Consider the following 26,430-nt stretch of genomic DNA (forward strand, 5'->3'; position numbering starts at 1 on the left):
GTTTCGTCTTGCGAAAATTTCGTCTTGCGAAGCGCGGTTTCCCATAGGAATGCATTGAAATTTAATTAATGTGTTCCTATTCGTCTTGCGAAGCATGACCATAGAAAAATTTGTCTTGCGAGTGAACAAAAAATCGCAAAACAATTTCGTCTTGTGAGTTTTTCGTTGCGCGAGGCATTAGTCTTGCGAGGCATCACTGTATACTGAAATGCGATTAATCCATTCCGGCCATTTTTGGGTTGTATCTCAAGGCGTCGGTTGCAAGTCAAAGTGGTTAATCTGTCCACTGGGGGAGATTTTTTAAAATTTAATATGACTTAGGTTTAAAAAAAGGGCAGGAAAGGAGAGAGGGAGGGAGGGAGGGAACAATGGGAAAAGAGGAAAGAAAGTAGGTCATCACTGGGGTACACAGACACCTCAGACAAAGGTTTGTGGTTTTAGGCACAAAAAAAGAGGATAGAAAGAGAGAGAAGACAATGGGGGGAGATAATTTGGAGTCTAAAACACATTTTGAACCAACAACTTTTAAACAAAACACCTTTTAAACAAAACATATTTTAAAACAAAAGAGATCACAGTACACAAACCCTAGGAGTCACAGAATTAAATAATTATAGCAGGGACTAAAAAAGCTACAACTACACACTGCAAGACCCATCAGAGCACAGAAACATAACCCCCCATCCACCCAGCCCAAACCCATGCTGCAAAACCCTGTACATATGGTACTCACCGAGAACAGGCAGTCTCTCTGTTTTAAAAAAGTCAAAAAGCAAAAAATTTTAAAAACAAAAACTGCCCCCCCCCCAAAAAATACAGTACAGTACCAGGCAGTCTGAAGTCTCTTTTCGAACCCACACACACTTAACTGCTGGGGCAAAGGAGCTACAGAGAAGCAGCCTCTTCACTGACCAAACCATTAACTGAAAGCAGTTCAAATTCCCTGCCTTCCCGCCTTTTTTTCCGGTCGTAACTCAAAGCGCCGGTCGCAAGTCAAAGCAAAATTTTGCAACCGGAGCTGGTCGTAACTTGAATTGGTCGCAAGTCAAGATAGTCGTAAATTGTGGCACCACTGTATAGAGATGGATGACCTCCCTTTTCAATCAAAGCAGAACTTTTGGCCCAAAAAATCTACAAAAAGCTGTTTGGGTTTTTTAAAAAAGCACAGGGCTTTCACATTTTCTTCTCCTGAGGCAGCTTAGGGGTAAAGCAAGGGTATCTGTTCCTTGGTGTTTATGTGATCCTAAGGAGGCCTGCATTAGGAACATGTGGCAAAGAACAAAGAGTGTAGGATGAGGCATGTGTTTGCTCTCCTCACATTTCCATTAAGAATACGACTACACCACAGGGAAAATTTGAATGGATCCATTGGGAGGTTGCACCCAGGAAGTTGGATTTCCCTGATTAATTTACTTCAGCTGTTCATGCAGGAGAAAGCAGAGGAAATTGCTGTTCTGCACTTGTTAGCACCTTGTTAAGGCAGCTCCATGGCAGCCGTCCAGATTTGCTTCCTCTCTTCCCCACCTTGTACTAGGAAGCTGGGAAAGCCAGCTTCTGGTCACCCATTGCAGGAGTCTTGGCTGCAGTAGAGCTCTCTGAGGGCAGGCTGCCAATTTCCTCTTGACTCGTCCTTCTTCACTTCCTTTATCTTTTTTTCCCCTTGTTTCCTACCGTGTTTCCCCAAAAATAAGAGAGGGTCTTATATTAATTTTTGCTCCAAAAATGCATTAGGGCTCATTTTCAGGGGATGTTTTATTTTTTTTCATGTGCAACAATCTACATTTATTCAAATAGAGTCATGTCATCTTCTGGTTGCTGCACAAGGGTGGAGGGCGGGTTTTCACTTAACTGGGGCTTATTTTGTGGGGTAGGGCTTATATTACGATCATCCTGAAAAATCCTACTAGGGCTCATTTTCAGGTTAGGTTTTATTTTCGGGAAAACAGGGTTTGTGCTCTAGTGCAGAGATCCCCAACCCCCAGTCCGTGGTCCAGTGCCGGTCCATGGCCTGAACTGGACCCGGCTGCAGAGAGAGACCTCCCCCCCGAACGCCAAACGCACTTCCCCTCCCGCACAGCCCTTTTGCCCCTGCGCCCGCACCCACACAAGTGCTCCCCCACCCCTTCGCGCATGTGCATGAGTGTCCCCCGAGCACCGTGCCACCTTTCACGCATGCTCACAAGTACGTGCCCACAGGAGCGGCCTCCCGCTCCTCCACGCATGTGCACAAGCGTGGGGGGTGCCCCGCTTTCCCCAGCCGGTCCGCGGTGTTAAAGAGGTTCAGGACCACTGCTCTAGTGCACCAGCACTGACACCAAGCATTTTTAAAAAATACCAATAAACAACCAATTTGTACACAAGGAATGTTGAGGGGAACCAACACCTGTATGAGTGCTGCTTTGCTTTCTCTTTCTGCACCCTGTACTAGGAAATCAGAAAGCCAGCTTCTGGTTACCCATTGCATTAGCTCAAGTGATGGCACCACCTGAACTGATGCAAATGCATTTGATTTGAAAACAACAACAACAACAGTAGAAGCCCCTGTGGCAGAGGAAGAAAGGATGGATGTTTCAGGGAAACTCTGGGCTGATTCTCCTTGACTTGTATTTTGTGAAGTCAACAGAAAATAATGCATATCTGACCACCCCAAATGGAGCATTTGTTGGTGTAGTCACTCCTTAAATATTCCTTCCAAAAATATAGTGGGGAAAAAAGACAAAATACACAGAATCTAGATAAAAATAAATTGACTTCTTCATCGTGGTCTTCTGTGAATGCACACAAAGGGTTAATACCAGCGCCAGCGTTGGGCCTCTCGGAACGTTTTCTAGCTGCAAGAGAAAAGTAACAATGTTTAGGACTACCCCTACTGCGCACGCCCAGCCTAACCGTCCCTCAGTTCCATTTTTCCGCCTAGCGGTTTGGAGCCTCTCGTCGTAGCTGCGTTTATTGCGATCTATCTATCTGATTTTTTGGCTTTGACCTCAGCTTCGCTCACGGACTACCCTAGCGCTTTTTCCCTTCAACTTGACGACCCGGTGTATTTTTCTGGCTTTACTCGGACTGATTTCGGACTGCTCTGCCTTATCCTTGGACTTGTCGTTTCGGTTTCCTTGCTGCCTATGTCCCCTTCAGGGCCGTTCAGCAGGTGTGTGGTGTGCGACCGCAAAATTCCCCATCAGGACGGCCACGATACTTGCCTGTATTGTTTGGGGGAGTCGCACAATCCCAAAGCTTGCCCACACTGCAAAGCCTTCACTAAGGCCGCTCTCAAGGCTCGCCAACAGCGCCTTAAACTTCATTTGTGGGAGTCAACGTTGTCGTCCACGGCACCCTCAGAGGGGGAGATGGCTTCCACTTCTCGAGCAGCTCCTGTTCAGTCAGTCGTCTCTAAAGTCTCCAAAATGTCGAAAAAATCCGCGTCGTCGAAATCGGCCGCTCCTGCTTCGAACCCCGAGCCTTCGGCTCCGAAAGCTAAGCCGTCGAAATCGTCCAAAGCTAAGGCGGCCGCCCAGCTTAAAATGACATCCATTCCACTTTCTCCGAGCTCGGGTTCCATCCCATCGCCGATTCTTGAGGAGTTGTCGAGGCGCTTCGGGGCCTCGTCCGAGGCACCCGCACCTCCTCCTGCTCGACGTACTGAAGTATTACCGCCTTCGGGAAGGTCTTCCCCGACACCGAGCCAGTTAGTCGCTGTCACTACTGGCCTCGCTTCCGCCCCACATAGCCCTTTTCCTGCGGGCCAGGGGTCGCCTCCCGTGTCGATCTCGTCCGTACACTCGGACTCGAGATCCCCTCGAGAAAAGCTACCTCGATCACCTGTGCGTTCGAGGTCGAAATCTCCTCGAGGCAAACGTTCTCGCACGGAGAAGCATGGCTCCCCGAGTCGGTCCCCTTCCTCCGGCCGCTCGAGGTCGAAGTCTCCTCGAGGGAAACGATCGAAGAAGAGGCATCGAGCTTCCACTCAGTCCGACTCTGGCGATCGCTCGGACTCGAAATCCTCTAAGCGTAAACGCTCTAAGAAGAAGCACCGTTCTCATCGACGTCGTAGCAAGCATCGACGTCGATCCTCTTCTTCCCGTTCAGCGGATTCCGACCGCCCTAAGCGTCGTAAGCACCATCGACGTCGGCGCGACCGTTCGCGGTCTCCTTCTTCGTCGTCGACATCCGCATCTCGAGACCGGTACCGCAAAAAGATCCGGTACATATATGTGTCTTCTTCTTCGGAGTCGACCCGGCCTCGACGTCGACGCCGGGCTATTCGAGCCAAAGACCACCCTCCTACGGTACCGGTTGCCCCTCCACCGCAACCGGTCCCTTCCACCTCGGCGCCACCTGTGGTCCCAGTTCGACCCCCGACAACGCAGGTCGGCATCGAGAAGCCCCCTCCAAAGAAGAAGAGGGATGTCTTCTCCTCTGATCCAGATGAGGTGTCCACGGAGCGATCTTCTGACTCCGATCAGGAGCAACCCCCACCCTTGCCACCGCATGATTTACCTCCGGGTGATCTGGTGCTTTCCGATACTGGCGATACTCACGCTCCTTCTCCATCTGAGGACTTTTCTTCTTATTCTCAGATGATGTCCAGGCTTGCCAAGACGCTCAAATTGGACTTGAATCTCCCTTCTCCTCCGGGAGAGGACTTGTTCTTTGGGGACATCAAAAGGGACAGTACTGCTCCCCCCAGTATAGCTTTTGTGCCTGTGGTTATGGAGGCCATCAAGGAGTTCTGGGCTCAGCCTGCGACTACACCTAACGTCCCTCGTCGCACAGAGCACTTCTACAAGATTCATGGGGCTGACACTCATTTTCTGCTCAAGCATCCCATTCCAAACTCACTCATTGTTGAGACAAGCTGTTCAAGGCCTTCGGCCAAAGCCCATGTTACCCCAGTTGACAAGGAGGGTAAAAAGCTGGAACTCATCGGCAGGAAGATCTACTCCCTTGTCACCTTGCTACTTCGAGTCATCAATTATCAAACTGTGTTGGGAGCTTATCACAAACAATTGTGGCTCAAGCTTTTACCGGGGTTGAAAATGATACCTGAAGACACTCGGCAAGCTTTTCTTAACTCCTATGAAGAAGCTCAGACGGTATCCAAGTATGAACGTCTTTCCATCAGACATGCAGCAGAAATCTCTGCCAGAGTCCTCATGTCTGCCATCTCTATCCGGCGCCATGCCTGGCTCCGTTCTGCTGACATAATGGAGGACGTCAAGTCAAAGGTCGAGAGCCTCGCCTTCGACGCTACCGGGCTGTTCAACGAAAAGACCGACTCCCATTTGGAGGACCTTCACAAGGCTAAGAGAACTGCTAAGTCCTATTCTGTTCAGACTCAATCTAGACAGCGACGCCCTCAATGGCGTAAATCTTATGGACAGTACCAATCTTCCCAACAATACCGTCCTTACAAGCAACTACCTCAGCAGCGCTCTGGCCAGTCCTCTTCTTCTGTCCAGGGTTATCAGGGATACCGCCCTCGTCCTCCCCATCGCCGCCAACCCTTTAAGCCACCTGGCAGGAAACAAAAACAGTACCTTTGACTTTCGGCCCCCCGTTTTCACCCATTCACCACCTACCACCCGTCTTCAACCGTTTCTTCACAACTGGTCCGTCATCACAAACGACACTTGGGCTCTAAAGATCATTCAGCACGGTTACCAGCTGGAGTTTATAAGATCTCCTCCGCTGGGTTTCATAACTCATTCTCCCTTCGACTCCTCACTAGAGGAAGAAATATCATCTCTCTTGGAAAAGGATGCCATCTCTACAGTACCACCTCGCGACATACGATGCGGGTTTTACTCCCGCTACTTCGCCGTCTCAAAAAGCGGAGGAGGCATAAGACCCATCCTCGATCTAAGACTCCTAAACACTTACCTGCGACCCAGACGGTTTCGGATGCTCACCTTAGAGTCCATCATGCACTTGCTGAAAAAGAACAACTGGTTTGTCCTTATAGATCTAAAGGACGCATACTTTCACGTCACTATTCACCCCGACCACCGCAAGTTCCTTCGGTTCATCTTTCAGGACACGGTCTACGAATTCCAGGCCCTGCCATTCGGTCTGTCCACAGCTCCCCGGACCTTCACCAAGGTCATGGCTCCAGTGGCAGCTTACCTTCGTCTCAGGGGCATTCACGTTTACCCTTACCTGGACGATTGGCTCGTAGTCTCCACCTCGCGAAGGCAATCCCTGAAAGACACAAAATTTATCCTGTACCTTCTCTCCAATCTCGGTCTCACTGTCAACAAACAGAAGTCTCAGCTCGTTCCCTCCAAAACAGTTCAATACATAGGGGTCTGTTTGGACGCTGTAAAGGGTCGAGTCTTTCTTCCCCCAGAAAGAATACACAAGATTCGACGAGCCATCAGGAAATTTCTTCCCGGTGCTCGGGTGACAGCCCATCACGCCCAACACCTCCTCGGCCTGATGTCTTCTACAACGCCGGCGCTAGCGCACGCTCGCCTCAAACTCCGGTCGCTCCAATCTTGGTTTCTCACCCTTTTCGACCCCATGATGGACAGTCAAAGGAAACGCCTTCGGGTCACCCCGGAGCTCACCAGACAGCTCCAGTGGTGGATGTACACACCCCATCTCACGGTTGGCCGGCCCTTTCGTCCACTCCGTCTCACCGTTCAAGTTACAACGGACGCCAGTCCGTCCGGCTGGGGGGCGCACTGCGGGCGTCGCACCATTCACGCCCTCTGGACACCACAGGAAGCCATGTTCCACATCAATCACCTGGAACTGCTGGCGGTTATCAAAGCCTTCAGGTCCTTCCTTCCTCTCCTGCGCGGCCGCGGAGTTCAGCTGGTGACGGACAACACTACCACAATGCACTATGTCAACAAGCAGGGAGGAACCCGCTCTCATTCACTCCTGTATCTCTCCATCCTCCTTTGGGAATGGTGTTACCGTCATCATATCTACCCAGTGGCCATCCATGTAGCCACGGAGGACAACACACTTGCGGACACTCTGAGCAGGCTTCATTATCAGACTCACGAATGGGAGTTGAACCCTCTGGTCTTCCAGGACCTTTGCCGCCAATGGGGGACCCCAGTGCTGGACGTGTTCGCATCCCCTCACAACGCAAAATGCTCCCGGTATGCGTCCCGGGCAGGTCTCGGTCACCACTCGCTCGGCGACGCATTCATGATTCCATGGAACCAGGGTCTCTTGTACATATTTCCACCGATCCCGTTGATACAGAGATCCTTGATCAAACTCCGACGTTCAATGACTCCGGCCATTTTCATCGCACCCTTTTGGCCTCGCCAAGTGTGGTTCCCCACTCTAGTCAGCATGGCTGTGGACTCAGTAACCCTTCCGATGTGGCCGGACCTACTGACCCAGGAAGCAGGCGAAGTCCTTCACCCCGACCTCGACACGCTCCATCTGACGGCGTGGAGGATCGTCCAGAAATTCAGGAGGTCTTGACCAACGCCATCAAGCCCTCCACGTCTCGCTTGTATGCCTACAAGTGGAAAAGCTTTCTGCAATTTACCCAGCAGAGGGATCTCGCCTCTTCCCCTGTGTCTCTGTCTACACTTCTGCAGTATCTCCGTTACCTGTTCGATTTCCACCTGTCTATCTCTACTATCAAGGTGTACCTCGCTGCGGTTGTCTTCTTCCAACCCAGAGCTTCTCCCTCTTCCCGTTTTTTCTCCCATCCCACTGTCAGGATGTTTTTGAGGGGTCTCTCTAACCTCCGACCTCCCGTTCGTCCTCCACTCCCCCAGTGGTCCCTCCACTTGGTTCTACATGCCCTAGCCAGACCCCCATTTGAACCCATGGCTACCTGTGACCTCAAGATGCTTTCTTTGAAAACGCTATTCCTAGTGGCTATCACCTCTGCTCGTCGAGCTAGCGAGTTGGCAGCTCTCCGTCATGACCAACCTTTTCTTCAGTTCTTTAAAGACAAGGTTATGCTTTACCTGGACGTATCTTTTCTTCCCAAGGTGGTCTCCGACTTCCACGTCAATCAGCCACTTATTCTCCCAACTTTGTTTCCGTCTCCGACGACTGATGTTGAACGCATGCTCCACATGCTTGATGTTCGACGGTCCTTAGCTTTTTACGTGTCCAGGACCAAGGTCTTTCGCCTGGCCAACAGACTCTTTCTTTGCTACTTTGGCCCAAAGAAGGGCTGCCCGGCCTCGCCGTCCACGCTCTCTCGGTGGCTCGTATCTACCATCGCCCTTGCCTACGAGCTCAACCACAGAGATCCTCCACAGGGACTTAAAGCCCATTCCACCCGGGCTGTTGCCTCATCCACTGCCTTACTTCGTGGCGTCGACCTGCCCGACATCTGCCGGTCCGCTACCTGGTCCAATGCCTCTACCTTCATAACCCACTACAGATTGGACGTGAGGGCAAAAGAGGAGACCAAATTCGGGAGGGCAGTGCTAGCATCGGCTCTTCAGTGACAGCCCACCATCCGGTTAGTAAGCGTGCTAATCACCCTTTGTGTGCATTCACAGAAGACCACGATGAAGAAAGAAAGGTTACTTACCTGTAACGATGGTTCTTCAAGTGGTCATTCTGTGAATTCACACAATCCCGCCCGGCCTCCCCTCTGTCTGTCTGTCACTGGCATCTCTATGACTCGAGGGCCTATGGCGGACAAATGGAACTGAGGGACGGTTAGGCTGGGCGTGCGCAGTAGGGGTAGTCCTAAACATTGTTACTTTTCTCTTGCAGCTAGAAAACGTTCCGAGAGGCCCAACGCTGGCGCTGGTATTAACCCTTTGTGTGAATTCACAGAATGACCACTTGAAGAACCATCGTTACAGGTAAGTAACCTTTCTTTTTTCCATTTTCTTGGTCTTGAGGTAGTCTGAGTTGCAAGTTCAGGACTTGTAACTGGGGCTTCTATCAAGGAGCTAAGCTTTGATTTTTAGAATGATGGTAATAACTTGAGAAGTTAGATTGATTAGCATTGGGTTCCTGTTATGTTCTATTTCTGTTATAGTTCATTCCTTGTTTTTCAGTGTAGATGGGATACTGTTCCCCCTAATAAATGACTGAGAATGCTTTCAGAGACAGAAGGCAGGGGAAATAGTTGCATATCATTTGAATATCTCATTTGCTGAATATTTCCCCCCGTTATTTGAGTTGATTTTCACATAAAGGTATGCTTACTTTTATAGGCATGGGATCAATTTTTGAAAGTAGATTTTCATAATGGTGAATTTACAGAGAAATGGAAGAAAACTTTAATTGCAGATCTGGAAAGCAGAATCAAACAGGTACTAAAGAGAATATAATGTGAAATGCAACATTATCATGTTTTAGTTTAAGGGTTTTAAGTGAGTATTTGAAGAACCTTGTGGCGCAGTGGATAAACGGCTGTCCTGCAGCCAAAACTGCGCTTACGAACTGGGGTTCAGTCCCAGGTACCCGGCCCAAGGTTGACTCAGCCTTCTATCCTTCCAAGGTCAGTAAAATGAGTACCTAGCTTGCTGGGGGGGGGCAATGTGTAGCCTGCATAATTAACTTGTAAACCACCCAGCGAGTGCTTGAAGCACTCTGGGGCAGTATATAAGCAGCACGCTTTGCTTTTTTTTTTTTTTTTTTTTTTTTGCTTTTTTGAGTCAAGGACAATTTTAAAAATGCATGGTGTCTTCTTATAGTCTTTTGTAATTGCTCAGGGAATTATAGAATTATAAAACCGAACAGGATCCTAATGATCATCAAGTACAACCTGCCAGTGGAGGAAACTGCACAGCAAAGGCATGCATGCATGATAGAAGGCTGGCTGTCCAGCCTCTATTGAAAAACCTCAACAGGTGTATGAAAATTCTTCTATGGAGGAATTTTATCTATTGGCTTTATTTTCTTCCAGCTCTTTTGTTTTCATTGTCCTCTACTAAGGACTAGTTTAGCTTTCTTTGTTTTCTGAGAACAATTAAGACTTGGGCCTCACATGATCTTAGCTACAGTATACAGTATTAGGCTTTGCTCGTAGAAACAACCATCTGAAAATATCCCATCATCTTTTATTAACTACCTGAAGGTGAGAGAGTTCTGTTTCTTTGAGCTAGATTGAGGTTAAACCAATGAGACAGTTTATATGACGATTGTTCTAGAATAGACATGGGGTATTTGTATCCGTATGCCTGGATTCCTCCCGCCCCAAACCAGCAACTCCACTCATCTCTTGCCACATAGTATGTGCAGCCAGCGTCATTCTTGTCACGTCAATCGTGGCAGTAGCCTGGCTGGCACTTCCCGGCCTCTCCAGACAGCTGACTATTCCTGTGAGGAGGCGGGATGACAAATCTCCCCACTCAGCTGTTAAGTAGATGGCTGTGCAGGGAAGCAAAGACCAGGCGGCTTCCCCGATGAGGCTGAGAATGATGCCAGCCGTGTGCGCCGTGCAGCAAGCAGTGAGTGGACCTGCCAGTTCAGAGGAGAGTCTGATTTTCTCATGCACCTGTGGTGCCAGTATTCATGTTCATATCCCCAGGGATACAAATACAGTGGTGCCTTGCTAGATGATTGCCTCATGGGACAAAAAAACAGCAAGACAATTGCTTTTTGCGATCGCTATGGTGCCTCACAAGACGTTTTTTTCTATGACCGTACTTCGCACGACTTTTTTTTTTGAGACTGATGCATAGGGAACCTTCCAAGATGATTTTTTCACAAGACGAAGATTTTCGCAGAACAAATTAAAATCGTCTTGCGAGGCAGCACTGTACAAATATCCCATGTCTCCTTCATGTACTACATGAAGTAGTACAACAACCACTAGATTTTTTATATAAATAAAAGTAATAATTGAAAGTTCTAAAAAAGGATCCTTGATTTTGTTGTTACTATTGTTTAGTTGTCCTAAATGTCTTTCTTCCTATGCTTTCCTCTCATTAATTAAGGCGGAAATCCAGTAGTAAGTCACAGTTAGCATAGGGCCATTGAATAAGTAAAATGTATGCAAGAGTTGACTCACCAAATCCCCCCTCCTTCAATGGGCTTTCTCTGGTTGTGATTTACTATAGGACTTCAGCCTAAGTATCCAGATCCAATGATAGTTCTTTCTTTCTTTCTTTCTTTCTTTCTTTCTTTCTTTCTTTCTTTCTTTCTTTCTTTCTTTCTTTCTTTCTTTCTTTCTTTCTTTCTTTCTTTCTTTCTTTCTTTCTTTCTTTCTTTCTTTCACTGTTTTGTAATAGGAGCCTCCCATTGAACGAATTAGCGTCTATGGCTCTTGCTACAAGCAATTTGAAGAACTTGACTGTATGATATGCAAAACTTTTGAGGATTGCGCAATGGATGCTATTAATTCAGCTCATCAGGTAATGCACCTAAAGTCCTCTGACTGCTTCTGTAATTCTTAAAGTTGTTGATTTTAAGACATAGGGATGTGTGCTTAAAATCATAGTACATGTGATGGATTTGTGACTAAGTCAGTCATAGGTAAATTGAGCTTGCCTCTTTGAACTGCTGTTAAACAAGGCAAATGAATTATGTGCCAGCAATTATTTTTTGTAAGAGTGCAACTTGACAGTGAAGTTACTCTGGACTGGATTGGGCTAAACAGGGTTACTTTAAAGTGTAGCCAGAGATTTAGAATGATCCTTGCATTCATGTATAAGGATTGTGTAGTTTTAGTACAGGAAGCCACGCTGCCCCTCAAAGTGACTCTTCTTAGCTCATTCTTCCCTCTCAACCTCCATCTACTCCAGTCTGTTAATCACTGTCAAGCGGGTGAACAATGGATTTGTTTTCATTTTTTGGTAAGTGACACATCACTGTAATAACTTGCCACTGAAGTGAAACAGCACTGGATTATAAAGAAAAAAAAGAGGGGGCTATACATTTCCTCTTCTGTCTCCCCCTCCTCTTCGGTCTATCTCACCAGGAAAAGTGGGGAGGTGATTGGGTGTTGTTTTTTAATAATTGTCAAGTGATACATCACTTCATTAACTAGCCACTGAAGTGAAACAGCACTAGATTATAAAGAAACATTGAAAAGGAAAGAAGAAAACAAAAAAAGAGATTTCCCCCTCCCTCTTCTCTCCTGTGCTTCCTTTCTCTGTTCCCTGTGGGGTGCAGGGAAAGCTGGATTAATTTATTATTATTTGTTGGTAAATGACATTTCACTACATCAGCTTACCACCAGAGAGAAAGAGCACTGGATTATAAAGGAAAGAGAAAGACCACCCTCTATGTCCTCTCCTGTCACCCCTGTTCAGGGAATAGGGGAACACCGGAATGTTTGTTTTCATTTATTGTTGAGTGACATATCAGCGGATCGACTTGCCACCCAAATAACATAGCACTGAATTGTTGGGGGGAAACCTACCCATGCTGCTTTTGTTTAATACTAGCAATCACACATGCCAGAGACCAACATAAAATGGAACAATCCTGCTGGCACTGAAAAAAATAGTAGCCCCCTGACACGGACCCAAAAAAGTGTGCGTAGGCATAGCTAAGGATTGGGCTGCTTCATGATTGCCTGTACATCATGTGGTTGTCAGAAAAAAAGGAGAAAACCAGCCCATCCTCAAACGGTGGGAGAAATGTCTGTCTAATTGCCCTGCAAGTCTGTCTTGTTAAGTAATAATTTTAGGGACAATTTAAAAGTAATTATCAACTGTTCTCTCTGCCAGATCTCACTTGTTCTGAGGTGTTAGTTAAACAGATATGAACTATTCCTGCCAATTGGTTTATCCTGTCGGTAAATCTATCCTCTGTCTTTGACAATAAGTGCCAAAGAAGTTGGTGAACATGGAGAGGAATGGGCTGCATATGAAATGAACTGTAATCCTTTAAGAATTTAAATGATACAGTAGGCTGACCTATGTGCTCGTGCTTTGCTAATATTGCATGCGTTTCGTGTCTTGTGTAGGAAAACCGTAATCTCCTTGGTCTAATATCGACTTATGACCTCATGAAGCTGGGCAAACTTGTATCTGCTGTGATCACCAAGGCATGGCCAACTGATGAGATGGGGAAGCCCCGGAGAGATGTGGAAAGTGTGCTAAATCATCTGCTTGTTTGGTCAGACATCAAGCATGTTTTCACTTTCAATGGTAGGTCTGGTGTTCAGTGTAGAAGTGGGTAAAATATCATCATCATCATCTTAGAACTGAGCTGGAAGGGACCTTATGGATCATCAAGTCCAGCCCTTGTGGCTGCATGTTGCCCCAAGGAAAACGGTTCTGTTTCGTTGCTTTATTTTAAAATAAATTTGTGAGCCCTGCTGTCCCTACCACGGTGAATGGGTGGCCCCGTCCTCTGTCCCTTATATCCATGGACTTTACGCCAGGTGTTTCAAACAAAGTGGGGTTTATTAGCACTTGGACAGGGGTATCAACAATGTCTCCTTCCTGTGGCTTTCCAATTCGCAGGGCTAGTTACCTTCACTAGCCCTGGTTCAGTCTTAGTTTGCTCTGCACCTCAAGATTATTAACTGCACTAGGATGTGAGAGTCTGTCATCTGGCTCAGTGTTGGGTGCTAACTCATGGCCAAAGATGGAGGCCTGGAGAAGTGAGAGCCTGTATGCTTGCAGTGAGGACAGGGAATGGGGGCCCTGGTGGGGTGCCGGACTGTGTCGGTGTCTGCTGCTGCTGCTGGAGTTGGCCTTGGTGTTATTTCTGACATTTCCATTTCTAGTGTGGCAGCTGCATAGTAGTTGGTTACCCAGAACTGATCCAGATGGCGGTTAAGGGCCCTTGTTTCTGGCATCATTCTCCCCAGTAGTTCAGGCATGGTGGAGGCTGCAGATGCAAGTCCAGTGGTCCTCTTTATACTGGTAGCCCCATTCCCCTTCTGGTTCTGGGACTTTTGCCTTGCCCTGCTCTATGTTATACACCTCTTCTAACTCTTTCTGGGCATCTCCTCAGGTTCTCTCCTCTTCTCTGTCTGAGAGCATCTCTTCCTTTGGCTCTTCCTCCTTCTCCTCCAGCTGGACCCCTTCTCTTCCCGGCCATGTTCGTTGATCAGCAGTTTCACCCGGCAGCACCTCTGTTTGGCTTTGGCTGTCCTTGGCCCTTGCTTCCCCATCCTCTGTTTCTGCTGGCCTTTCTATGCCACTGCTCTCACCTTGACCCTGGGCTGAGGCTAGATAGCGTGTCAAGGATGCCCTCACCGGTGTCCCCCCTCACAAAACCTCATGGTTTCTACTGAAATTCAGCAGCAGGCCACTGAATTCGCTACTTGTGTCAGTGAGGCTTACCAAAAGCTTTTTTTTTTAAATCAAGTATTTATTGGAACAGAAAACCTCTAATATCCAACTAGTTTCCCAGGTCTCCCAAGTAGTTTCTCTTCCTTAAGCCTCATTTGTTATTTAAAGTGCCAGCATTGTTTCTCTGAAAAATAAATAAATTAATTCATAGATTTCGAATAGTAGCTGCTGCTATTTTCTCTACCACACTAATGGTTTGCAGAGTTGAGTTCACATTACTCCTAATGAAGTTAATGGTAATATTTAATGAAAGTCCATTAGCTTTCAGTTAATTTTGGGGAATGATAAAATTATCCCAGGTTCCTGCTATGAGAAGTACCTGGGGTTTCTCTAGCTGCTCTGCTACCTTTTAAGTTCCTGAGCATGTGGAAAACTTAGTTAGGCAAACTCAGGCTCTGGTTGCACACCCTGAGGGGTTCCGACCCTGTACCACAACCTTGACTAGGGCTTGGCCTTCAGGAACTCCAAAACCCGCCAAGGCTAAATGGTCGAGAGGTTCAGATTGGATTTAGTACCAAATCCACGCTCAATAACCAGGCCTTAGTGTGGAGAAAATATAATTTAGAAGTCAATATTGATGGCAGGACATATTTACAGGAAACATGAGAACATACTGTAACAGTAAAACAATAAAGCTAACCTAACTGTCTAATACATAATACTTAAAACAGTATTTGAGGACAGCTTAGTTTCTGTGGGTAAGCAAATTTCATTTTGATGCCTCAAAGCAAAACAGCAGTGGAGCTAATCCCGATCAAAGTAACTTCTTCTGCCTGAACATTCCCTTCTAATGAGTTCTCCAACATCTGGTAATCAGGTCCCTTTCCCTCCTAGAATCTTCCTGAAAACAACCGTTCTTCCCAGCCCCCCCTCCCAACTCAGCTGAAATCATTTCTTGTTAATTTGGATGGCACCAGGACTAAACAGATAAAACAGACCTTGAAACGGTCTTCCCACAAGATAAGGAAGTGGCAGCTGGAGAGTATTCCAAGAGAAACAGCTAAAAATAACACTCTCGGGCTTATTCCTGTCTCATTCAGCGTGGATCCCATATTGAGTAGTAGTAGTAGTAGTAGTAGTTTGCTGTCAAGTCGGTTCTGACTTAGGGTGACCCTTTTTAGGATTTTCCAGGTAGAGACTACTCAGAAGTCCTTTCCCTTCTTCTGGGGATCGTCCTGGGACTGTGCAACTTGCCACAGTCTACACAGCCTGCCTCTTCGAGGATGTACAATGAGGAATTGAACTCCTAGTCTCGGCCTCTACAACCTGATACCTAGCTCACTGACCTATACAGCCATATTCCCTCAGTGTCTCAATTTATTCACACCCACCAGCTCCTCAACCATTGAGGAGTTAGTTGGTCCATTTCAGAAGTGGCCTCTGAGCTTTTGAAATGTGACCACTGATTTAAGAGGTCGAACTTTTGGATAGCAAATAAGCATTTTGAAACTGATGTTGAAACGGAAATCTATTTTGTTTGTGTGTACATTCATTGATACTTTCAGTGGAGGAGTATATTATTTGCAAGGTGTTCTAGTAGAAAGCAAGATCTATTAGGATACGTAGATTCTGATGGAACTGGTAGTATCAGTGGAATTGATTTGGGGACCACTGCCCCTCTTCACTGCAACACTTGTACTTCCTAAATCTATCCTGGAGTGGTAGGTAACTGTTTGGAACTAGTTTGTTGATGGTTCAGAAGATTGCAGGGAATCAAAGACAAAAGCAGCGTGCACTTATGGCCAGTTGGCAGTGTAATATTGGATGTAGACTTTTATGCAATATCTTTTCTTTAATGGATCACAGTTATTTTAGTGCAGGGACATGCAATGTAGCGATTTGTGTGTGAATGCAACACAGAGAAGCTGAGGTATGCAAAATGCCTACCTTGTATGCAGTGGTTCCCATGTTACATGGGGAAGAAGCTATAAAAGCAATTCCAAGTTACATGGGGAAGACTTTTAAATGGTTTAAAAGTCCAAGAAGATGACCTTTCGCTTCTTTAACAGGTACGGATGGCAATATTCTGGATCAACTTACTGAAGAAGCTCAAGAGTTAATGGCCATTGCAGATTCTATATATATAGATGTTTCAAAAAATCTTGAAACAGGCCACATCCTAGTCAAATACGTGGACCTAATTTCAGAGCACAAAAAACAATTTCTGTCCATTTGTGAATGGAGTAAGTATGTCTTCTGCATGTATACACTGGGATTAAACCTAATAAAATATATTTTAATGATATGATTATTCAAGGTGTAGTTTATTGTCAGGTTTATTAAATGTCTAATTCATAGAGAATCAAACATTGGTTTTGATTGATACCTGGGTTTGTGGCAGGCATCTTCGTAGAATCATACGGGTGCTCCATTATGGCCACTCTTTCCAGCTGGAAGTATAATATTGATCCAGCTGCTGGACCTGAGTTTGGATACATAAAAGCATTGATGATATAATAAGAACTTATTGTGAGAGCTTGGGGAAGGAGTGGGTATCTTAAAAGGGAGGGAGCAAGCTGTCCAGAAGAGGCTTCATCCGCAGCTTCTAGGAGCGGAGGGGAATAGAACAAAGGAAGAGAGAATGGGGGTGCTGTTTACTTTTTTAGTCTGGAGCTTCAGCCAGCAATCGGGACAGAGAAGGCACTAAAAAATCCATAGGCATTTCGAATTTGTCTTTCACAGATCCTTTTTTGGGAGTTGGGATCCAATGTGTTAATCAAAGGCACGAATGAGGAGATTCTTGACTGATGAATGTAATTAATATTTGTCATTTCAGAGAGCAAGCATCTTTTACCTGGGGAGAACACCAACTATAAGTTGAAACTAGAAAGGGTACTGGAGCGGAGGCGGCAAGAAGCACAGGTTGTAAGGAAAGAGAGACAACTGTTGGGAGTTCTCTTGGACATGTGCAGGAAGGTGCAAGATTATGTGAAAGGTACTGTATTTTAAAAAAACCTTCAAAACAGGGTTAATACTTTTCCTTCACCGTTATTGTTAATTAGCTCATAAAGTAGGAGGTGGAGTGGTGGCAAAGTGTAATGAGAAGGCAGCAGAACTTTCTGACATCTGGTAAACCAAATAAACTATGTGTGGAAATAATGATAAACTTATCAGGCAAAAACCCGAAGAAAAACAATCAAGAAAGAAAGACAAAAACAATTTGTAACCTAAAGACTAATTGGTATATTTTAATGTGAGCTTTCATGGACAAGTCCACTTCCTCAGTCAAAAGAGTGGGTCTACATGGCAAATATTTATACATATACAATATATCTAAATTATTTTATAATTCTTGGGATTGGTGCATTGTGATGTGAATTGTTATGCAAGAAAGATAAAAGATCAAATCATTTGAAAATTAGTTTGTCGCAAGTTACGACTCTCTCTTTTCAGTGGATATTGATGAAGTGGAACAGAAGTACAGTGAAGATCTGGCCTCAAAAGCACTGGATGAGGTTGTGAATGTGAAAGATGCGATGTCTCATGGTGATGGTAAAATAGAGACCTATTACCATCTGAACCCAGACCTGAAGAAGATTTATGGAACTGTGGGCTCTTTTAAAGACAGCCATGTTTTCCAATATTGTTGGGAATGGGCAGCAAAACAGCTGGCAAGCAAAACGGAGGATCTGATCAGTGAAGAAGACATGGCCACTTTGAGTCTGGATGAAGTGCCTCTCCAGTTGTTTGAGCCTTGTTGCTGTGAATTCCACAGGCTGTACCTTAGACTAAGATCTGGTGATCTGACATTTGCTGAGGTGGATGTGCTTTTCAAAGATTTTACTAACCTTTATGAGGAATTAAGGAAGGATTTTCAGAAAATGTGCAGCCTACAGTCTCAAGATCGTGGAGAATGGATAAAGAAAAGGGTTGAGCAAATTCAACAATACCATGAATTGCATTTAGCTGTGGACGCCGCAAAAGTTATTGACAAAGTCAGGGAAGGTTTGAACCTCTCGGGTGACTTCAGCGTCCTGCAACATTTATTGAACTTCGTAAGTATTTCTCTTTCAAAACACTTCCAGTGAAAAGTGATTTTCTGAAAATGCCTGGCATCAGTCTGTTCTAAAATGGCAAGAATTCATCTCCAAGTAGCAGGTTAGGTTTAAATTGTTCAGTGCTTTGGGTACCAAGGTGTTTTGAATTCAAACACTAGAGATAAGGCTTCTTGTCTCCCCAATGCTATTAGTGGTCCAGCCACAGGGGTGCTCTTTGCTTAACTCAGGGAAGAGGTATTTGCTTAACTCAGGGAAGAGGTATTATCTTTTTGAACCTAAGGATGCCCTGAAGATTAGCTACGTACTTCCTTTCTTCTTGTGGCTGTTCCCCCCCCTTAACTAGGCACAGCTGTTTGGTCTCTACTTTTGTAGTGTTTGGAAGTAAGTACAGTGGTACCTCTGCTAGATGATTACCTCGCAAAACTATGTATTCGCAAGACAGTGAGTTTTCGCGATCGCTATAGCGCTTCACAAAATGGTTTTCCCTATGGGCGATTTTCACTGGATGATGTTTTGGTCTGTGCTTCGCAAGACGGGGGGGGGGGGTTGGGACCGTTTTTCGCAAGACTGCAATTTTGACAGCTAGGTCACAAAACGATTTTTTAAGGGACCGATTTTCGCAACACAGTGATTTTGACAGCTGGTCCATGCTTCGCAAAACGGTTTCTCTATGGGCAATTTTCGCAAGATGACAACTATTTTCCCCATTGGAACGCATTAAAAGGATTTCAGTGCATTCCAGTGGGGAACCGCATTTTGCAAGACGATATTTTTGCTAAAGAGCAATTTTTGCGGAACGAATTAACATCGTCTTGCGAGGCACCACTGTAGTTTGCTGGCTCTGCTCTAAAGAAAGAGTGAATAAATAAGAAGGAAGAATGACCAAGAAAGTCACAATTATTTCAAATGGTTCTCTAGCTGTCTCAGGGTTGGGTCTTGCCTGTCTTTTTGGTACCCTCATCTGTTGCCTTCTCAGGCCCCAGCTTTTCCTTGTGAGCTCTTGGAGTCAGATCATTTCCTGACTGTGCAGGAATTATCTGAATGGTGCTTCTGACTGTGATATGCAGCTGGCTCTGTGTCTTCCATCAAATATCTAGCCCTGCAGGATCCTGAGTCTTACAGAATGGCTGTGACAGCCTATCATTGTATGGCTGCTTGTGGGGATACACAGTTATTCTTTTGCTTCCTAGAGGAGCAAGCGATTTTACCGTTTTGTAGCAGCTACCTCTTTCCACCTGTACTTTTGCTTTTGTTACACTTCTGTGTTGTTTATGTTTTTATTTTTTGGATTTGTATACTGCGCCATTAATGCAAAGCAGTGTTCTGGATATTTTACAGCAGTTATGTGTCATCAATTTGGATTGGACTTAAAGTAACCCTACTAGGGCTTTAAAGGTAAATCAGATATTGAAGGGGTAGTTTTACCAGACCCACCCACCCCCTTCAGTGGGCTTCCATGGCTGAATGGGGATTCCAACCCAGGTCTCCCGACTTCTACTCCATTACTCTAGCCACTGCTATACTTAGGTTGAATTCCTGTGTATGGGGAAAAGCTTCACATCAGTGTTCAGAATTAAAGACACTCTGTGCTTACTATTCCGAACATCTTTATTCAGTGCCAGCTTCCTTCTTTTGAAACCTTAAATGTTTAAGCCTATTGTTCCACATGGCAACTTTTTGGAGCTACCTTTACCTTGACTGGGCATTCTTGGGTGCAGTCATGTTGTTCAAGTTGTCTGTCTCCATTGTCAACAATACTGCCCCTTCATCTTCAGTGTTTTCCCCCACGCACAACTGGACTAACATAAACGTTGCTGCTGGCTTGTTTAACAACACTTATTCTTAAGTTTTCTTGAGAAGGCAGAGGACTCCTAACTTCTGGATCATTGGTACCCAAGTGTGCATCTCCAGATATCTGTGACCTACAACTCCTGTATTACCCTAACCAGCATGGTCTGTGAGAAAAGATGATGGCAGTTTAAATAAACAGCTTCTGGCAAGCAAAATATGGGAACCATTGTTCTTGAACAGTGAATTCCAACCTGGGATCTGCAGGTGTTCCTGGACTACAGCTCCCAGAAATCCTGGCCAGCACGGCTAGTGGCAAAGTCTTCTCGGAGTTTTAGTCCAAGAGCATCTGGAGACTCAAGGTTGGGAACTACTGTCCTAGAGATATTATTAACTTCTTAGAGCAAACAAAGTCAACATCTAGGAGTTGTAAATCCTCATTGCCACTGGGAAATACTGTAGAGATCTCACATACACTCTGCCATAGCTTTGAGCATCTTTAGTGGTTCTTGAACAAGGTCCATAATCTTCAAGTCCGTTACATGAATGTATATATTCTAAATACATATAACACTTGGCTATACCTACCACCAAATTTCAGCTGTGCAATGAGATCTCTGTAAGTGCAAAAAGTACTGGAATTCATGGGCCACGTGTTGTCCTGACCTCTCAGCTGCTAAACCTACCAAAGTCCTATACAGATGTAGTAGCATATGGTACCATTTAAGTTAGGTCCGGAGTTATTCCTTCATACGTGCACTTGGCTCTACTGGTTTGAAATTTTTGCCTTTGCTGAGGCAGTCTTACTTATGCATAGAATGAAATAAGGATTTTTGCTTAGCCTACTGGTGACCAACAGATGTCCATGAGCCACATGCAGCCCTTTGGCTGTTTTGGTGGTTCCTCAAGGTCCCCTGTAAGCAATGCTAAAAACACCACTTCCCTTTATTTTTGCTACCACAATGCTGAAAAATGTTGTTGGCATAGCATGTTTTTTTAAAATGAGGTACTTTCATTTTAAGCAAGGAGTGCAGGGACCTGAAGTGCTTATCACAGCTGCAAAGACATTGTATACTCCCTCTGTGTTGTGAGGCATTTGGGTTGTGCCATACTTCTTCAGGTGGTGTTTTATCTACATGAGAAAGAAGACTTTTGCTCTGTTCCTGGCTGCTTCAAGGACGTAGCATGTGCAGCCATAACCATCACATTCCATTCATAATTGCTTGTTAGAAGAGAGACTCATGAGAATTGAAAGAAGAGGGTTGAAAGAAGTTACATGTTCAGGGTGAAGTTAGTGGACAAAGAACTTGAATCTGATTGGATAACATCATGTTGGGGGAACATAGATTTAAGATCAAGCAAAGGTCGGAAGACCTGCAGTCGTACGATTGAATCCACGCGACAGAGTGAGCTCCCGTCGCTTGTCCCAGCTCCTGCCAACCTAGGAGTTTGAAAGCATGTAAAAATGCAAGTAGATAAATAGGTACCACCACAGTGGGAAAGTAACGGTGTTCCATGTCTAGTCACGCTGGGCACATGACCACAGAAACTGTCTTCGGACAAACGCTGGCTCTACGGCTTGGAAATGGGGATGAGCACCGTGCCCTAGAGTTGGAAATGACTGGATTAAATGTCAAGGGGAAGCTTTACCTTTACCTAAAGGGCTAGTTAGTAGATTGAGTGAGCGGGCTATCTGTCCCTCTGCTGATGATAGAAACGCAGAAGCTCAGCTATGATTATTTAGGTGGCTGTTAATGGTTAGGCAGAAGTAGTTTTTATTATTTTATAGGGAAATGCTTTCAAATGGCTTATTTAATTATGCATTGCTTATTGCTTTTGCATTAGTTTGGAACTGTGCAAACTCCTTTTTGAATTCTTTATGTAAATGTTATAATTTTAATAAATCTTTTTATATTTTACCCAATGTGATCCTTGGGGGAAAGAAAAGTGTCTAAAGAAGGTGCTTTGGCCAAGAAGGTAGTATTTTTCGCTCCATAAGACGCACCTTTCCATAAGACGCACCGATTTTTTAGGAGAAGAAAACAGGAAAATATAATCTGTTTTCTTCGCTCCATAAGATGCACAGACTTTCCACCCCCCTGTTTTGTGGGAAAAAAGTGAGTCTTATGGTGCAAAAAATACAGTATATTCACTAATTTTATTATTTTGGGTGGTCATCTACTTTGTCTGGTTGGTGTGCCAAGTACAAAGTGCACAATCTGTCTTGGGTAATGAGACAGGTGAAAATCTAGGTTAGAAATTCGCCCATAGTGTTGAGTCATGCACCCTCCAGGTATCATGCAGCCTGGGGTTCAAGGGGTGGTGAGTATAGCAACTAGAGTGGCTCCTTTGTGTAGTGGAATGCCTTCAGGGGGGGTTCCTTACATAAGTTTTGTTTTAAATCAGACACACCCTGTTTAAAGGATTATTGTGGAGTATCAAATCGCATAATTCTCAGTTTGCTTTAAAAATAGTTCCTGGTCTTAGGGAGAGAAAAAAAAAACAGAAATGGTCCCCTAGTCCAGCATCTTTAGCTGGCCTTCAACCAAATTTTTAAAAATCCTCCCCATTACTGGTTGGAACAAAGAATATGTACTTTGTGATCTACTGTCTGTAGATCTTAAAAATAACAATGTCAGAAGTAGTGCCTATGGGTGCTATAAATGTTGTGTTGGCCCATGGTGTTGGTTTATTGTCTAGACCAGTGGTTCTCAAATGTTCTTGGAGTGCAGTTCCCAGAAGCCTTCACCACTAGCTGTGTTGGCCAGGATTTTGGGGAGTTGCAGTCCAAGAACATGTGGGGACCCAAGTTTGAGAACCACTGGTCTAGAGTCATGGCTTGTCACATTAGATAGGTGGGGTATATAAAAATCCTCAAGACCATAGGGCAGAAAAACGGAGAAAATCCACAAAAGAAAAGGAAGAGGATTCGTGCTTCCTTAATGTGTGGTACTTCTTTTTCTATTTATTTATTTACTCATTCGTTCATTCATTTTTACAGACAGTTGAATTTAAGTTCTTTCAGCAAGAAAAGATCTCTTCCATGACTCCTGCACTGATGCATGCGAAAAAACTTTTGGAAAACATCACTGAATTACGTCGTAGCTGCCTTGAGGAGCTTGCAGTCCGGAGAGATTTTGTTCTCTGGGTCAAAGAGGCTTTGACAGGTAGAATAGATACACATCTATTGTTTGTTTCTCTGCTTGTTTGTTTTTATCTTGGCCTTCTGCAGGAACATAACTGGGAAAGGTAATCTATCTGGGTAAACCATGTCATAGGGTTTTCCCCAACAAATTACTTTGCCATGGAGCAGCAAGAAAAATTGGCAGCGAAAGACACATAAAGCAGGATGCTCTCCTAGTCAGTTTGTTACTCCTCCTTTCTCATTTCTCTATTACTTGTCTACCGTTTTTCTCTGTCCCAGGGATTCTTCTGTTTTCATACATTGTAAGGGAGCACACACTTAGCCTTTATATATGTACATAATCTGGGGCGGGGGTGTTAATGTAGAAAAAACCTTCAAAACAGTTATGAATAACCAACTCCGCCTATGTACCCTATGGCAAAAGAAAGGGGAAAAACAAACAGAAAAGGCATTTTTACATCAGTGGGGCAGAACTGGAGGGGGACTCTGTTTCTCCATCTGATGTCCATGTGCACAGGGATCCGTCCATTCTGTCCCAGGAGCTCCTGGCAATGCAGGAATTTAGTGGCAATTATATGGTGCCTTGCCTCATATGTCTGCCTCATACATTGTGTTCATGAGCTTGCACTGAATGAACTCTAAGGTTAGTAGTGTTAAGCAGCACTGTTTAGGAATTCCTGGATTGTGGTTGTCTGTCACCCTTTCTGAAGGTTGACCTGCTTTAATAAATTTCCAGGGACCACCACCATGGGGTCTCTGAACCTTCAGAAATTCTGAGATTAGGTGGAAGCAGGGCATGTGCTTGCATTTCTCTTCTCCCTCTTCAGTTACAGGGTGATTACAGGGTTTCTTAAGGCTGGAAGGAGGAAACGGCAAACAGCTCATTTTCATCGTTACAAATTGTCTGAATGGTTAATAGATATGGCTGCCTGAACAAATTGTAGGATCCCAAAACATGAGATTTGACACAAAATATGATTTATTTTCCATGCAACTAACATTGCTGGAATGACTTCGGATAGCTTGCTGCATAGCTGATCTTGTGTTCTGGCTGCTTTATGGTAGAGATCATTAAATGACAGAGTGCTAGGATGGATTTGGGGCAATGCTGCATAAAAATGAGGAGCAGACATCTCTATTGTATATTGATTGTAACAAAACTGGTTCTCCTTTTGCTTCCTGTCCATACTGATGAATATCTCCAGTAAGGAATGGAATAGCTCATTAAATTTTCTATGCTTCGCTCTTGATGATTTATTTCACTGCACAGATCTGCATAAAAGTGAAGGAAGCTGAGGTAGCAGTACAAACACTGAACATTCATACAGTTAAGATGGTGAAAAAAAAGGTGTCTCTGGTAAAAGGTTCTGGAGTGCTCCCCAGGAAGGCAGTGGTGGATGGTCAACTTTCTCGTATCTTGGTTCATTTCTTTTAGATATGAATGAGCTTAAGGTGTTTGTGGATCTGGCTTCTATCTCTGCGGGAGAGAATGACATGGATGTGGACCGGGTGGCTTGTTTCCATGATGCTGTGCTTGGTTACTCTTCCCTGCTGTATGAGGTAAAGCAGGAATCAGGATTTGAGGAGTTCATGGAGTGTTTGGAGAAACTATGGAAAGCCCTGGAAAATGACCGCAACCTCACAAAAAAACTGGTAAGCTTTGCAATACTAAGTTAGCCATTGATCAGTTAACTTTATTAAGGACAAATTTTCTGTCCTTAATAAAGATTTTGGTTCATTAAGGACAAAAAAATTGTTTTGGGCCTAGTGTCATATCATAGAGAACAAAATGGATGAAATTGTGAAATTAAAACATTGTGCTATAACCACATTACAACTACTTATTCCTAGGGTTTGTACGTGCTCTGTTTGCGAAGGCTGTTCAGAGGTTCTAATGCAAACTGTTAGTGCATACTATCAATTGCTGAATTCAGAAACATTTTACTTGGCCCTCATGAAATATTTTGGTGTTCAGCAGAGCAGAGCAGAATGTGGAGAAATATATATTTTTCCTAGTCAAAAGACTCTCCTTGGGTGAAAACTACCATAGAATTATAAAATAATGGAGTTGGGAGGAGCCTATAAGGCCATAGAGTCCAACACCCTGCTCAGTGTAGAAATCCTAATCAAAGCAGATCTGACTGATAGTCAGCCTGTCGAACCATATTGTCATTGTTTTTCTGGAGAAAAAAATACTGGAACTCTTGGATTACATTTCCTGAAGAGTAGATGGTGATGTAATGAGGAGTATTAAAATTGTGAATAAACACTAGGAGAACAGAGCCTTCGTCTTTGAGAAGTAACCAAACCCAGACCTTAAAGCAAGGTTCTAGTCCAAGCAGTATAACGTACCTTACTCTCAGCCACCTAGAGTGGTCTGGTGGGCCAGATAAGTGGGGTATAAATCAAATAAATAAATAAATAAATAAATAAATTACTTTAAAACATAAAAATTCAAGTCTGATAATTAATAGAAGGAAAGATGCTAGAACTCAGTTCTAGTCCATTCCACCGGGGTGTGTGTGGCTTGGTTAATGCCATTGCCTAGTCTAACTACGGTGAGATTTGATTTGGACAAAGATATGGGGATTAACTGCTTAAGTGTTTAACTAATCCAGATTGTATTTTTGCACTGTATCCTCCAGCGTGATTCTGCAAGATACCTGGAATGGCTAAAAACCATAAAAGAGAGCCATGGCTCTGTGGAACTGTCATCTATATCACTGGCAACTACAATCAATAAAAATGGAATTTACAACATTAGGGCCCCATCTGAAGGTGGGAAGGTAAGATATTTCTCCAAAGAATCTGAATCATCATTCTGTACCAGTTCTTGTAAACTTTTTGCTTATCTCTCTATAACTTTTTCTTCTATGTTGAAAAATGTACATCTAGTGTAAAAAACATTATAGCACCAATATTCCAAGCCACATTATTTACCCACATAAGTGCCAGATTGTGTGAATTAGTAGAGAATTGCACAGAGTTCTTGTGGATAAACTGACTTTTCCATTGGGGGAGATTCTGACACCTAATGGCTGAAAGTAGTGCTACAGGCTACAGAGAACTTTTAATTTATCAGTCAGTTCATTCAGTAAATAACATAACTCTAGGATACACAACCTTATGATCCCTTCGGCATGCATACCGGATTTCAGGTATTTGGGTTTCATTAATTTAAAACTGATGATTAAATGGATGCAGATTGTCATTTATTACTGCAGGTGGTGTAGCACAGTTACACTCCTTTCTTTGTTGATTGTGGTGTTTTGTTAACCCTGTTCAGGTCTTCAGAAAA

The 26,430-nt window shown here is 44.4% G+C and overlaps 1 protein-coding gene and 1 long non-coding RNA gene across 3 annotated transcripts in view; one reads left to right on the top strand and one right to left on the bottom strand.

Moving 5' to 3' along the window:
- RNF213 (ring finger protein 213) overlaps positions 1 to 26,430 on the top strand; it is a 155,775-nt gene that overhangs the window by 56,361 nt on the left and 72,984 nt on the right. For both annotated transcript variants that reach the window (XM_072990706.2, XM_078384278.1), the window contains 9 exons: positions 9,159 to 9,257; positions 11,181 to 11,303; positions 12,863 to 13,046; positions 16,211 to 16,384; positions 16,978 to 17,136; positions 17,595 to 18,196; positions 22,989 to 23,154; positions 24,568 to 24,785; positions 25,778 to 25,918. In XM_072990706.2, the coding sequence (XP_072846807.2) occupies positions 9,159 to 9,257; positions 11,181 to 11,303; positions 12,863 to 13,046; positions 16,211 to 16,384; positions 16,978 to 17,136; positions 17,595 to 18,196; positions 22,989 to 23,154; positions 24,568 to 24,785; positions 25,778 to 25,918 (1,866 nt within the window). The remainder of the gene's footprint in view (positions 1 to 9,158; positions 9,258 to 11,180; positions 11,304 to 12,862; positions 13,047 to 16,210; positions 16,385 to 16,977; positions 17,137 to 17,594; positions 18,197 to 22,988; positions 23,155 to 24,567; positions 24,786 to 25,777; positions 25,919 to 26,430) is intronic.
- Positions 7,242 to 8,082, bottom strand: LOC144586297 (uncharacterized). Its single transcript, XR_013541041.1, has 2 exons — positions 7,944 to 8,082; positions 7,242 to 7,483 (listed from the first exon to the last, which is right to left on the bottom strand). It is a non-coding gene; the product is annotated as an uncharacterized LOC144586297 (long non-coding RNA).

This window comes from Pogona vitticeps, chromosome 2 (assembly GCF_051106095.1).
Source record: "Pogona vitticeps strain Pit_001003342236 chromosome 2, PviZW2.1, whole genome shotgun sequence".
Taxonomy (NCBI): Eukaryota; Metazoa; Chordata; class Lepidosauria; order Squamata; family Agamidae; genus Pogona; species Pogona vitticeps.